The sequence below is a fragment of the Bos mutus genome, chromosome 5 (assembly GCF_027580195.1).
Source record: "Bos mutus isolate GX-2022 chromosome 5, NWIPB_WYAK_1.1, whole genome shotgun sequence".
NCBI classification, from domain to species: Eukaryota; Metazoa; Chordata; class Mammalia; order Artiodactyla; family Bovidae; genus Bos; species Bos mutus.
The window spans coordinates 3,159,152-3,174,407 of record NC_091621.1 but is presented as its reverse complement, the minus strand read 5'-3'; the positions used below and the strand labels follow the sequence as shown (position 1 = coordinate 3,174,407).

The 15,256-nt window shown below is 48.4% G+C and overlaps 1 protein-coding gene across 1 annotated transcript in view; it reads right to left on the bottom strand.

Annotated features, from left to right (window-relative positions):
* SYN3 (synapsin III) overlaps positions 1-15,256 on the bottom strand; it is a 499,918-nt gene that overhangs the window by 19,979 nt on the left and 464,683 nt on the right. The window contains exon 8 of the mRNA XM_070370203.1: positions 4,235-4,377. Coding sequence (XP_070226304.1) covers positions 4,235-4,377 — 143 coding nt within the window. The remainder of the gene's footprint in view (positions 1-4,234; positions 4,378-15,256) is intronic.

The window sequence follows — 15,256 nt, the reverse complement described above, 5'->3', positions numbered from 1 at the left end:
AACTAGGGTAGTATAGCCCCTTGTGACTCTGGAATCTTTTTTGAGCACTAAAATGTAGGAAAAATAACCAATGGCGAGAAGTGACTGCCTTTTCACGGTGAAGAGCAGGAAGGCCTCTGCCTCTGCCTGCCTCATCACCCTCTCAGTTCCTTTGCTTTTTCTGCTCCAGCAACAACTGACATCCCTTCGGGTGCTCCAAAGCCCATGGATTTTTTCCAGTGTATAGGCCTCCATATACTTTTCCCCTTTGCCTGATAGAGTCTTCATCTCCATCCTTGTCTCCCTAAGTCCTACTCATCTTTCAAGTTTCATCTGAAAATGTGACTTTCTGACATGACACTTCCCCAATAAGAACCCCCTATACTACATTCTACCAATGTTTAGAAAAGCTCCTTTCAGTTGCAATGACCGCTTTAGTGTGCTGACTTCCCTGAGGGCAGGGAGCATGTTTGACTCATCCCTCTGTACCTCTAGTGTCCAAGGGTTCCTGGCAGGTAGTAGGTTCCAGGTAACAACTCACTAGGTAAGGGGTTGTGTTTGCTGAAGAGAAATACAGAAAAAGTATATCCAGTGGCATATCTGGATTCAGCAAAGACTGAATGGCTTTAAGCAAAATGGAAGTGATAATGTGATCTGTTTCATGTCCAAGGAAAGGCATGTGATTGAGCTTCAAGGGTGAACCAGTGCTATCCAATGTCTTTCTAAAAGAGAAAATACAATGTATCTGAGAATAGCAGATGCTGAGAACAGGTGGCCAACAGGAGCCATAATGGTTAAAGTGTCGCATTTAACATTTAAATGGTTAAATGTTGCAGTCACATTGATAAGCTTCAGTTGGTTCAGTTCAGTTCAACTCAATGCAATTAAATTCAATTTGGCAAACAATCATCAGGCCACCCTATGTCTTGACTACAGGACTAATCTGAGTGTGCAGAGATGACCCCCCTCCTCCAGCTGTTTACTACCTTAAAGGGTAGACTAGCCTAAAACCAGAACAGAGGCATGGTAGGGTTAGCAGTACACGTGAGGTGTGAGGCATTCTGGGGAAACAACGTTTTAGATACTTTATGTGACCCCAGAAGGTAGTGACTGAGAGGTACCTGGAGGGATGAGTAGGATAGGGTAGAGTGGGATCTGTATGGTGACAAGGGAAGGTAAGAACTGACTTGAGTCAGGTACGAGTTTGAATCTTGGTTGTAGTGTTTCCTAGTTTAACCATGGACAACATTTCTGAATATTTTCTTATTAGTAAATAGGAACCATTTTAGTACCATGCTTATAGGGCATCATGTGGATTAAAGGAAAGATTCTCATAAATCTCTTAGTACAGTGGGTGCTACTATTATTTTTCAGTAAGTGTAGATGAGAAAAGAAAGCATTCTATGCCAGCAACAGCAGGAGCACAAGCTAGATTGGTCTTCTTCCAAGAAGATAATGATAGAGAGAGCTGATAGTGAGTGCCTTCTATGTCTGAGACTTGGGTCTAAAAGCTTTATAAACACAGGCTTCAGTCTCACAAAACCTAATGAGATGGACATTATTATTATCATCAGTCCCATTGAATGACAGAAGCCACGAAACCATATCTGAGAAACTCTGTGCTCTTAACCATGACTCTCCATGGCAGAGCCGAACACAGGTCTGGGGAAAAAAGTTGATTGGCCCAAATATGATGCAGCCGCTTGAATGAAGGATGGAACGTAGGCTGTGACAATGGAACCTACGTTTATGACACAGGTTTGATGCTGACCCCCTGGTTGAAGAGGGCAGGGGTGAGTGGAAAGGTGCCGACCTAACTACCTTTGGAGATTAGTGGAGACTGGATGCCTAAGAACAGAAGAAGCCATATGTAAGTCCTGCACCGTAGTTGCCAAAGTTGTTCCTCATGGGGCTACAGCCTGACAGTTCTGCAACTGTACACATGTGCTGGGATTGAACAAAGAAGTACGTGGAGGGAGGATGGGGGAAGCCAGGTTTTTTCACTGTTGGGAGTGGAAAGTTACAGATAAGCAACTTGGGAAGGCTAAAGTGAATCATGTTGAAAACCGAGCCCTAGTTGAAAGTCTGACACATCAATAGGAGCTGTTTAGCTTTAGCTATAGACGGATATATACAGAGAGAAATAATTACAGACGTGTGTATACACGGGTTGAGATACACACATTTATTTCCCAGCTCTGTCTGCTGAGAGGACTTAGACACAATGACACTCAGTAGCAACAAGCACAAAGGCCTGAGTGCAGGGCAGGAAGTGGGCCAGAAAGGACGTTGAACGGTCATGGGAGGAGAGGGCGTTCTACACTGAGGTCTGACACGAACCCCTTCCCTCGGACGTGGGCCAATGCAGGGTCCAGGAAACGCCATAACTAATGACAAATTGGAGCTGTCGGGACAGAAAGGCTCAGCATAAAGAATGCGGCAATGAGGTAATCCTCAAGAAGAGAAACTGGGACAAGGTGTCGTCAATGTCAAGTGGAAACGCTAACAATGAGGAGAGGAGGGAAATGATATCATGAGGGATGGTGGAGGCCTCAGGAATGTGTTGGACCATGCACTAGAATGTTCTCCGACTCAGAGGGGTTATGGGTGTGGAGGTGACTTTATCGCCCTGAAGGCATCTGAGAGCAGTGACAGGTCTGGCCTGGCTCATGGGTGGGAGAACAGTTGGCAAGACAGGCCAGAAGTATTCCTTGGCTCCATCCCTTTCCTGGGCATATTTCCTTGCAGGTCAAAGGACTGCATTTTCTCCAGTTTTCCAGGCAGTGGCAGAGTGGAGTGGTTGCAACTGAAACTGGGAGGCCTGCAGAGCCTAAAATGACCATCTGGCCACTTACAGAAAAAAGTTGCCAATCTACAGTCTAAGCAATCCAGGTAGAGCAAAAGTAACCCTAGATAATACAGAAATGGAGATGTATGTGATCAATGCAACCTTACTTATGAGACAGGTGGGAGCTAGACTTGGCCTGTGGGCTGTGGTTTGCTGACCCTGACCTAGAGCACAGCTCCACCACACAGAAGCACATAGAGAGATTGTCCAACTGTCCAGAACCATCTGTTGCAGTCTTCAAAGGGGGAACCATGCAATCAGCACTCCATCCAGGCTTGGAGACCAGGCACTTATTGCCTCTCTGGAGTCTCATCATTTCAAGTGGAACCAGCACTTTCCAAAGTAAGACAGAGAGGCCTTGGAGCAGAAAAGACAGAGCTCTCCACGCAGTCAAGAGCTCCCACTCATCCTTGTAACCACAGCTCCAGCATGAGTCATCATCTGATGAACCACCCCTGGATTGAATGTGTGATGAATTTTCTGGCATTCGTCCCTTTTCTTTTAGTCACATAACCTCTATCTCCACTGGATAATGACCCTGCCTGTGGTGCATGCTGTCTTGGTGGGACTCTCTATACGGATTGTCTGCCTTCTTCTGATAATCATGTGACCACCGTTGGACTAATCAGCACTGTTTCCGTGGAATTGTAATCTTGCGTTAAGCCCTGAAAATGATTATGGTAGATTCCCTTCCTAATGGGGTGCCACGAAGATTGTCTACTACTTCTGGCTACCCAGATTCCTGGGGCTTCCCTGAATCCCAATGTTTCTGAAATTGGTAATTTGGGGTTAGTTAGTTTTTTTAAGTTTCTGATCATCCATGGGTTTCTAATAAATTCCCTTTAAAAAATTCCACCATATTAGTCAGATGTGGTTTTTACTGCTTGCAGGTGAAGAAATCTGGTGTAATCTCCTACCTGATCTTATTAGTCCCAGGGAAACCCTTTTGCAGCCCATAGCCCCAAAGCCTTCCTTTCATGGTTACAGGTCAGATCATGACACTTCTCTGCTCAGAAAGGAAGAGAAGAAAATCCAAAATCCTCAGCAAGGCACTCAAGGCCATCCTTGAGTGTGTGTCCCCAAGTGATGTGTCCCCAAGTGTCCCTTCCATGTATGTCTCCTGTGACATACATCCCCTATATGCTTGCAAAGAGGCCAACAGTCTTTATTTCTCTGGGGGAAATAGCCTTCATTTAGGTAGACAGATTTTTTGCCCTGGAATAAGCCATGATGGAACAGCAGCCTTCCTGTGTGACAACTAGAGGTGAAGGAAACTAAAGGAGACAGAAAGGGAAGATAAGATATCCCTGTGGGGTCTCTGCCATGGGGTTTAGTCTCGGTTCCTCTCACACTCTGCTCCTACCCTCCTCCCGGCCGCCCAGCCCCTGCCCCTGCCCAGGGACTCACATGTAGGCCTTGTAGTTGGACCCGATCTTCTGGATGCGGATGTCATACTTGGAGTCGATGAAGGCCTCGGTGGTGGCATAGGTTTTGGCCATAGCCACCATGCTGGTGACGTCCTGGTAGTCGTGCTGGTTTTCTACTTTGATCTGTTGGGAGGATGAGGGGATGAGCACCACATACCCGGTGTTCATTGAGCACATACCCTGTGCTGGGACCCAGGGCTGCATATATAGTGACCGTGAGAAGGTCATCTGCCTGGCAGGGGAGGCAGACACAGGATGCAAGTTGCTCCCCAAAGGCAGCATTCCACCTGGGGAAGTCGAGGGAGTCTTTATAGGAGGGGTGGGCTCTGAACAGGGGTCAGGAGAGGGAATGCGATTCTCACATGGGCTATGACACAGGTACATTCTCTGGAGAGGATGGAGGATGGACAAGCCAGGGGCAGGAGGAGCTGGGGGGAGAGGGGTGGGCCAGTGGTCTACACTGGCCGAGGGGGCAGGAGGGTGGATATACCTGAAGAGGGTCTTCAGGGAATAGACCATGGTGGGCCTCAACAGCTTTGGCAGGGGCTAGAATGCTAGCCTGAAGCTCTGGATAGCCAGTTGAAGAGGAGGAGTTTAAACAAGAAAGTAGCCACATTTGTGTCTCCTGCACTCCTGCAGCAGTGTGGAGAGCCGGGTAGGGGGTGTGATATGGGACAGAGAGAGATCAGTGTAAGTGTGTGTGTGTGTGTGGTGTGCATGGGCAGGTGCGTGCATGTGGGCTGTGTGTGTGAAGTTTGCGGGGGACATGTAAAGTGTGTGTGGAATGTGCAGTTCGTGGCATATGTGTGCGGTGTTTGCATGTGTGATGCACATGGTGTGGTGCTTCTGAGTGTGCAGGCAGTGTGGGCATGTATGTGTGTGGAGGGAGTGTGTTGGGAGTGTGCATGCTCTGGACACAGCTAGCTCTGCTAGGCCAGAGGCCTGGGGGAGAAACTCACTCATGCTGTTTACTGGGCTGAGGCCAGGGACACAGGGTGTGCCCTGGGGTCAGCGAGAGGTCTCAGGAGAGCTTCCAGGGCCAAGGGCAGGGGACGAGGCCAAGGCTCTGGGAGGGCGATCTCAAGACACACCAGAGGCTGACTCCAGCCCCTGTGGATGGCTGCGGGCCCCCTCCCCTGTCATCCTCACTTGGACAACAGAGGGGTTCGTTGGCCAGCAGTGGGCAGAGGCCAGATCCTTGGGGATGGGTGTGTGGAGCTTGTGTGTGGGGTGGTGCTGTCCTTCCAGCCTCTTCCAGCCCTTTCCCACCTGCCCTTCAGGCTCAGCAGTGCCTAGACCACTCCATCCCCCCATAACGATGCTGCCCACATCTGCCCTGACCTCACACTTACAGAACATCTTCTCAGTTCTCTTCTGGGACTCAAAATAAGATTGTGAGGCAGGCAGGGTGGGCATTATTATGACCATTTAACAGATGTGGAAACGGAGATCTCTCTCCTTGTCCAAGGCCAGAGAGCAGCTAAGCACAGAGCTGAGAATGAAACCTAGGACTCCAAAAGCACAGCGTTCTCTGAACCATCCCAGGGTATTTATGAGTGCACATCCGCTCTCCCACCCAACAGGTCGTAAACAGCTTGGTAGACCTCCTCTCCGCTCTCTGTGTGTCCTCGCCCCGGAGACAGCAAGCATCCTCCCACCAAAGGCCGAGACCACCCTTTGTTCTAGGTCCCCTAAGGCTCTGACTGCTTGCTGTTCCCTCCTTCCTCGTAATAGGACCCTTAAGTTTTCTCTGGGGATTTGGCCTCTCAGCTAAAGATGACTTTGTCTGTCTCCCTTATCTCGGTAGATGTAGCCAAGTGTCCAAGTCCAGCTAGTGAAAATGTGAGGAGATGTGATGTGAGCAACCTCTGCATGGTGCCTTTAAGATGAAAGAAAACTTCCCCTTCCCTCTCCTCCTTCTGCCTGGCTGGGATGTTTACATGACGGTGGGAGCTGGTGCAGCCTTCGTGGGCCACAAGATGGAGGCTGCACGTTGAGCATGACTGGCTAATACGGTGGAAGGAGCTGGATTTCCCACACCATTGTCCCTAGTCTGCCCTTGACTGTGTATGCTCAGACTCCTACATGAGAGTGAAGTGAACCTTAATCTTCTTTAAGCCACTGTTATTTTGGTCTTTGTTAAAGCAGTCAAACTCTGTGTTGGCCATGCGTTTTCTAGCTCTTGCTCTTCGTTGATTTTTTATCTTTTGAATCAACATGATCACGGATGCACTAATCTCAGGTTGTTCCTGCCTTTCCGTACCTCAGTTACCACTACTCTATCTCAGCATCCTCATCTTCCACTCACTCCCAAACCAACTCTCTTTGGATGCCATTCCCCACCACTCCACACAAAATGACTTGGCAAAGGTCAGTTCTGACCTCCTCATTGGTGAATCCAATCGAGTTTCTTTGGGTCCTCTTGCTGCATTGACACTCCATGGTATAGGAAATCGCTAAACTTCTTGAAATTTAGTTTCACTGTTCTCTTCTGGTTCTCTTCCTTTTTTCCCTGGCAACTTCTTCACAGTCTATATTGCTTCCTCTTCCTTCAACTACCCCTTGGGTGGTCACAGTATTTCATTCTCGGCCAACATTTGAGATCTGGTAAAGAGCGTCAGTTACTGAAATTAAAGAACGGGGCTGGGAGCTTGCAGGGACAGCTTGTTTAATTCAGTTTTGTCAGTGGATGGACCTGGAAAGGACCACAGCTACTTCCGCACCTCAGTTTCCTAGTAAGCACAACATACGCCACAGGCTGTCTCGGCGATTTCTAGTTGTCCACAGCATCCATTCTCTTTTTATATAGCTGTGAAATGCCTTAATCTGGGGGTGCATGGCCATCCAGAATAAACATTATACCTCCTCATCTCCCTGGGACCTGTGTGTGCTCATGTCCTCAAAGCTGGGTGATCACGTTTTGGTCAATGGGACTTGAGCAGAAGTTGGGTTTGAATTCCCAGGTCTGCCTTAAAAGAGAAGTGTGTGTGTGAGGCGGAAGAGGGAGTGCTTCACAGTTCTTTCTTGCCTCATCTGACTGGCTGGAAGGGCACCATCATAGACTTTGTATCTGAAAGGCAACACCCCAGGAAGGATGGAAGGAGCCAGTTATGTGAGAGGGAAGGTCCTAGCTTGTTTAAGCCATCTTAGGTTTTTGTTACAGAAGCTAAACTTCATCCTTAAGTAAATGTCTGTAGAATGCATCATGTATGCATTCATTTATTCACAGGATAGGCAAAAGAGAGCAAAGAGAGAAAGTATAGATGCAGTGGTTTAATTAATTAATGGTTATCTCAACCTTCCTTTGTGAACCCTTCTCTCCTAGAGTTGGGTGTTTGGGTTGGGCACTCATCCTGTCCTCTCCAGGACTGAACACGTAACCCAGGTTTCTTATACATGGGCTGGTAATTTTATTCTCAAGTTGTGTGCTGTCTGAGCCCCATAAAATCCGACTCCACCCCTGGCTCCATGTCTGTTTCCCCATTAGACACAAGCTTCGTGAGGGCAGACAAGGAGTCTTGTTTCCAGATGTAACCCTGCTGTCTGGAATGCTGTGGATGGCCCAGACACGTCTGCTGGGTTGAGTTGAAGAAGGATGGATAAAGATGTGCTTGTAACTGGGAAGAGTGCAAGGGGATGGAAGGAAAAATATGGGGTCTTGGAAAAAGGCAAAGAAACTGTGTTTCAGGGAAACTTGTTTTATAAAGTAAATTTCTCTGTAAATGCTTGGGCTGGATTCCACACTTAAAAGGTTTACAGCTTCCTAGTGGAGCGCCAGTGGTGCAATCGGTGAATGTGAGTGCAGTAGTTGGAAGAGGCTTACGGCTTCCTTCAGGAGCCTTGAGAACCTGGTGAAGTCAGGGGCCTTGCAGAGGGGAGCAGGTGGTCTGTTGGGTGGTGCTGGAGGAGCTGCTGGGCTGGTGCTCAGGGCATAAAGGGAGGTGGCATGAGAAGGTTCTGGGGACGGGCAGCCATGGAACGGCCACAGCCAGGGGAGGGAGTCTTGGCACTCCGATGTATTTACTAGCTGGAAACCCCTCCAACTGTTCACAGAGACAAGCTGAAAACAGGAAGCTCTAAATGAGCTGTGACTCAAGATTACCCATTTGCTGCTCTGGGGACTTGTGCCCAGTGAACTCCTTGACTCTGAAGACTCACATCCTCACCCACCTCCCTACCCACTCTGAGGCCCAGCCCTGTCTCTTGTGCCCTGCTTCCTCCGCCTTGCCCACCTCCCTCCTCCTGGGCCCCATGCTTCCTCTCTCCCAAGTCCACTGCCTTCTCCCTTTCCCTCCTGCTTTTAGTACCGCCTGTCTCCTCTCTGCCCCCTTTCCCTCTGCATCTCCCGCGGTCGCCTGTCCCTTCTCCCACCTTTTTCCATCTCTTCCTCTCCCTGCTTCTCCCCTTCCCCGCTTTGCCCACCCCTCTCAGTGCTGTCTCCATCCCCCTGCCTTCCCATCTCTCCTCTTTGTTTTCCTCGCTGGATCCCTGTGTGGTTTCTCCCACTCTCCTCCTCTCTGGCATTCACCTCCCTCGTGTGAGTGTGTGTGTGCTTGCATGGGCACATACATGTGCAGAGGGAGATAAACTGCAGAGAGGAGCCAAGAGACAATTCCGATTCTCCTCAGTGGGCTTCATCCAGGCCTGGGATGGGAAAGTCACCTTACAGCCTCAGCAGACTGTGCGCTCTTTGCTTGAACACCTCAAGCAATAACAGGGAGCTCACTACGGGGCAAGGCAGCTCATACCATGTCAGGGGACTTGTCCTACTGTGTATTAGACCAAGAGTGCACGAATGGTTCCAATGACTGATCATACAGGGTAAGAATCGGCTCTTTGACTTGAGTCTGGTTTTCATCCACTGGATGCGAGCCATCCAGGTATGCCCAAGTCACTCTCTTCTTAACCCATCCCAACATGCGAGAAAAATCTCAGTCATGTCCAACTCTTTGTGACCCCATGGACTGTAGCCCACCAGGCTCCTCTGTCCAGGGGATTCTCCAGGCAAGAATTTCAGAGTGGGTGGCCATGCCCTCCTCCAGGGGATCTTCCCAACCCAGGGACTGAACCCGCATCTCTTATGTCTCCTACATTGGCAGGTGGATTCTTTACCACTAGCACCACCAAATTAATCACATAAACCAATGCCTTATGTATACCCTTCTTATGGTTTCCATTTCTTTGGACAACCCCGATGAACACTCTGTCTCAGCTATTGCTGTAGCAAGAAGACAAAGATGCCACCTCCCAGAGCGAGCTGTGACAGACACCACTATGGCCAAGAACTGATAGTTTCACCCACGTTGACATAATAAGGTTGGGCTGTCAGAGATTAGAGACTGTGAGACGGTGATTTCTTAGGAAAAGGTTATGTCTGCCTACCACTCTCTGCTGTGCTCTGTCCAGTAGGGACTTCAGTGGGTCACCCACCAAGACTGATAGTCTCTGGTGCTGAATCCTTCCCAGGCTATCCGCAGGTGAGCATCCTGCTTTTGGTTTATCCAGGCTAAGGATGTGAACGCTTCCCATGGACCACAGGTGGGTGGTGTGGAGGGAGCAGGGCTGATGAAGAGATGCTGCCTTTCCACCACCACTGCCCTGGTCCACGCCACCACCATCTTGCACTGGACTGCTGCACTCGTCTCATTTAGAATTCCTCTTGCCTGAGCCAAAACCTCAGACTGATTTCCTCAGAATCTCTGGGCATGGGCCAAGGCATCAGTATTTTTGTAAGCTCCCCAGGAAAATGTGTGCAGCTCAGGTAAAAAAGCTTCTAACGATCTGGTTCCTGGTCATCTCTTTCTTTTGCACTCGGGCCGACTTGTCCCTGCCTTGCTGCTTTTGCATTTGCTATTCTCTCTGCTTGAAATCATTTTCCTGGGCACCTTCCCATGGCTGTTTTTTTCAGAGGCTTTTCCAGCTACTTGATATCAAGTAGCTACTCCTTCCTGCCACTCTGAGAAGTCTCTACTGAAATATTACTATTTTTTTTTCTTATCATCTTTGACTAGCTGAAATGACTTATTTGCTAATGTGATTATTGTCTCTCTCCTCCATTAAAATGTAAGCCAAATACTGAATAAAACCAGAGCCTCCTGTGTCTTTCTAAGGAGACTATACAACAAAATGTTGAAGAATGCAAGCTCAAAGCCCAGCTCCCTCACTTGTTAGCTGTGTGACCTTGGGGAAGGTACTTAGCTTCTCTGTGTCTTACTTTATTAGCAAAATGTGGGTAACTTGTTAATCTCCGATGTGGATGACTTGATTGCTGTTCAGCATCAAATGAGATACATGTAAATGGTTTAGAAGAACTCTTCATTCATTACAGGCTTTCAACAAATGTTAACTATTATTATCATTCCTTTTTATACCTTGAAACCCACCATAGTGTTTGGCACACAGCAGATGGCTCAATATTTGCTGAAAGAATGAATGAAGAGGCCAGTCATGGGAAGAGCTGGGTGAAGATAATCCAGGCAAAGGAGAAAGGTGGTATAGTGGCCCTGGGGTTGATGCTGTCTGAGAGAAGAGACTCACAAGTATCAGCAGAAAACAGAGCCTTGAAGTTTCTTTGTGGAAGCTGAGGGCTAAGAGGGATTCATGGCTGGAGGAAGGGCAATCCCACTCGCCCTCAGCGGTGAACGCTGGGAATGGGGCCAAGATCCTTCTTAGAAGATGGTTCAGAATCAACATGGATAGAAATACACATGAGCCATTCAAGCCCATTGCCCTATTTCAATAGCCTAGAAAATGTTTCAGGCGAGTTTGACCAGCAGCTCACCCCAGCCAAATCCATCTCCATCAGGTTTCTGTCGAAGGCCCAGTTTGGAGCAGGCTCCATCTGCTGTGATGACCGGGGCAAGCTTGTTTTTTTCAACGATAACTAACTATATGAGGCAATTTACTGAACTGGCTGATTTATTTATGAATAAGCTAAAAGCTAAGCAGGGGGATCTACCAAAAATAATAACTGTAGCTTCAGAACACTTGCTCTGTAGTCTCTCTTTCCGGCAATAATTAGCTGGTTGAGCCAGCTGGATATTCAGGCCACTTCTAGTTCGAGATAATAAAACCATATCCCTGGCACACAAGCGCATGCTTGTTTTTCTGTTTTTTATAACAGGAAGGCGCGCTTCCAGCTCATACCAAAGTGGTCTACGCTCATTAAGAAGCTAGTCAGATGGAGTGAGAGAGATGAGCTAAATATCTGTTTTCCCTCCCAGTAAATATTTCCCAGCCTTGTAGCTCCTTGACTCTCAAGGGTAGGTTCCATGCATACATCATTAAGCCACGCTCACAGAATTTAGCTCAAAATCATTCCTGAGTTCAGCACCAAAAGCTTAAAAGAGTTAAATGGGAGTTACAAAGAACCTAATGCACGAGTCCCCACTTTCTGGATGTATGATGCCCATCTAAGGAATGATTTCACGGCACGCCAAGGACAAAAGAAGTGCCAACTGTTTATGTCCTACCAGCTTAGTCACTGAAATAAACAACGTACATAATATTATTTTGTTCATAAATAACTACAATCACTTACAAACGAGCCGTGCGTGCTTGCTGGGCACTGCATACATTTCCGGACCTTAGAATCAGAGCAGACGCTTCACCCCCACTTCCTGTTCCATGCCGATTCTCATACAGTACTTGCCTTTTAGCACAACCACCACCAAAACCCCAGTTTTGCAAAAATGTGATGTCACTGAAAGAAATACGCTGTGATCTAATGTTGAAACTGTGAACCACCTCGGCTAGTAATTTGCATGGTGATTGACTGATGCCGAGAACTGCTGTGTGTCCCCCTGAAAATTTAAAATACACTCTGCTCCCCTAGGGCCTTGGGTGCAGTTTGGGAACTGTGGGCCTAATGTTATTACTTCAGGCACCCTCCCCCAGCAGTGAATAACGCAAGCCTCTGGTGCAACGTCCCTGGAGAAGAGCCTGTCTGCTCCTCCTGTGAAACGTGGGTTTGAGAAACCCGCGGGGGTGGGATAGCCAATAAACCGGTCTGTACTTTAAACCAGTCCCCAGCTTAGGAAAGTTACAAGGATACTGTGCTTTTTAAATGACATAAATTCTATTCTGGATTGATTCATCAAGACCAGTCTCTTAGCTTAAATGTGGGCTAGTTAATGAGAGTAAGCAATTTGGACTAGTCCTTAAACCTATCTGAAATAAAATGTTGTTTAACTACTATATTAAATGGAGAATCAAGGAACAGTCCCTGTCATTGAGGAGTTCATAGTCCATGGGAAAGACCGGTGACCAGACAATTCAATAGAGGGTGACAGATGCTGCGACACAGGGACCCTGATGCACCCTGCGGTGGGAGCCAGGGCAGGTTTCCCAGATGAGGTGACGGATTCTACTCCGACTTTCTTCGTTGTGATTATGGAAAAGAGGATGACTTGAAACCCAAGGCTTCTCTTCTCTTTTAAATCTCAGAGTAACAGTTCGAAGTGGGTGTTGGCATGGGGCTGTAAATATTCTCATTATTTTTACATGTATTTTTTCAAGATACCTATTTCTCCTTGAGGACTAACTATGCCAGGAACTGTACTACACAGTTTATCTCCAGCATCTCATTTACTCTTCACAAACAACCCTAGGGGAATCCAGCCATGGTATACCCTCATGAGCCGTGTCTCTGTAAACGACTATAAAACTGGAAAAAAAAATAACTAGGCAACTGTGTTAAGGCAGTGGGAACAGGCCGTGCAAGGCTGATGCCTGAGATGAGGGGCATCGGGAGGTGGGCCCCCCGTGTGCCCAGCCCCTTTCCTAGTCTCCTCTCAGACTCTCTGCATGTGTCCGCAATGCTCCCACACACTGGTCCCCTGGCACTTCTTCAACCACCCCAGCTCTTTCCTGCCTTTGGGCTTTTGCATATGTGCTTCTCTCTGGAAGGGTCTTCACTCTTGCTTTTGCAAGGCTGGCTCATTCTCTTTCCTCAAGTCTGTGCTCACGGGCCACCACCTCAGAAGTTTCTCCAACAGCTCTACCATGTTTTTCTCTCTTAACAACCTGTTGTTCTTCTGCCTGTACTGAATAAAGTTTATAAGTGTATTTGTTTGCTGATTTATACTGAATCTGCCTCTCCCACTAGCCCATGATTCCTACACCCCATGCTAGGACAGCACCTGGCATGCTACAGGTGCTCAACAGAGAGCTGCTGAATGAAGGAAGGAAGGAATGGTATATCAGATTGGCCCTACCTCTTCCCATGGGAGGTGGGGGAAATGTGGAGACAGAGAATTCCTCCTCCCCTTTTATAAGAGTCACTGAAGCTCAGAGACCACAGAGATCAAATCTGAGACCTCTTCTTGGAAGATGCAGGACTTGCAGACAACATGACCACTCGGTCAAGCCTCCCTTTAACCTCCCACTTCACCAGTGAGACTCAGAGAAGCAAAGGACTTGTCCAAGGTGCCCCAGCTAGTAAGTGGAGGGATGGAGACTCGAAACTAGTCTGCTGAGATCAGAACCCCATGATCTGTTCACGACACCGCCCTGCTTTGAAAGCAAAGGATGGAGGCAACACTTTTCCTTCCCAGCCCCACCCCAGATCCTCACTTGGACCTTTTGCAAACTCTCCTGACAGATAGACTTGAGCTGGCAAAGGGTAGCCCCTGGGAGTACAATGGGGCAGGTGCCCAGTCTCTTCCTGGAAGGTCTTGGGGAGGACAAACTCTGCCAGCCAAACTCCACAGCTGAGGTGTCCCCAGCTGGAATTGTAGCCCAGATGACTCAACCCCAGGGCCTCTTGGACAGGGTAGCCTGTGCCAGGGATCCTGGCATGGCTGAGGCTCAGAGTTGACTCACTGGGCAGGCTGCCACCACCTGAATCACCCCTCTACCTCTGGGTGGAAAGAAGAGGCTGGGGGCTGAGGGGGCCACTGGGCAGGGACTGATTGACTCATCTGGTGAATAAACAATAATAATGGCTGTAACAAGAATAACGATGGACCATGATGGCTACTCTTAATGTGCTACTTTAACAGCTGGGTATTAATTCACATAGCCTTTATGACAATCCTATATAGTAAGTACTGTGACTTCCCCATTTCACACATGAAAAGACTGTGGCCTAGCAAGGTTATATTATTGGCTGCAGAACCTAGAGCTGGCATATGGAAATGCTGAGATTCCAGCTAAAGTTCGTCTGGCTCCCAAATCCAGCCATTCATTTGATAAATATTGAGCCCCTACTGTAAGCCAGGCACTGTTGTGGGCACCAGGGAATGCACTGATGGGGCTGGATGAGGAGTTAGGAAACAAACATATATGCGACTTTTTAGGTAGGGGAGATGCCTTGCCCAACAAGCCTACCCCACACTCCTAGGGCAGCCCACATCTGATACGGCCCACACGTGATGACGGACTGGGGCAGGGGTTCAATGGCACAGCCCCTTGCCATGATTTGGGATGATTCTGAAGGGCCACCTCAGCCCTGGAACTCCTTACGGAGTCAGCTGAGGTCCCTACTGTAACTGCACTGCAGTTCAACTTCTCCCCCGCCTAATCCTGCTTCCCTCACTTCCCAAGGCAGTGCTTTCAAGCTCAAAACCCAATGTGCATCTTGAAGCAAGCTGCCATCTCAGGATCTACTCAAAACTTATTCCCCATGTCCTCAATCCTAACAGAACTCCAGTTCTGTTTAGCTGTCTACCCACCTCCACCTGACCGTGGGCTTCAGGGGGAACTGAAGTTATTCCCCACACAAGAGGTGAATCCAGACTATGTTCAGTCAACCAGAACATGGCACTCTTGTCTCAATGGCCCAGGGCAGGACTCATGAATAGATCAGCTCAGTGAGACGGAAGAGAACATCCCAGAATGCCACTAGCAGCAGGGGTAAGACCGAGGAAGCTGCCCAACATTGAAGCTGGGACTGGGGCCAGCCGGCAGAGACAGAATGCGCCCAGGACCTCAGTGACACTGAGACACTAATCCTTGGGCTTTCAGAGGGTTTAAGCCAGTTTGGGGTGGAATTTTCCGTTTC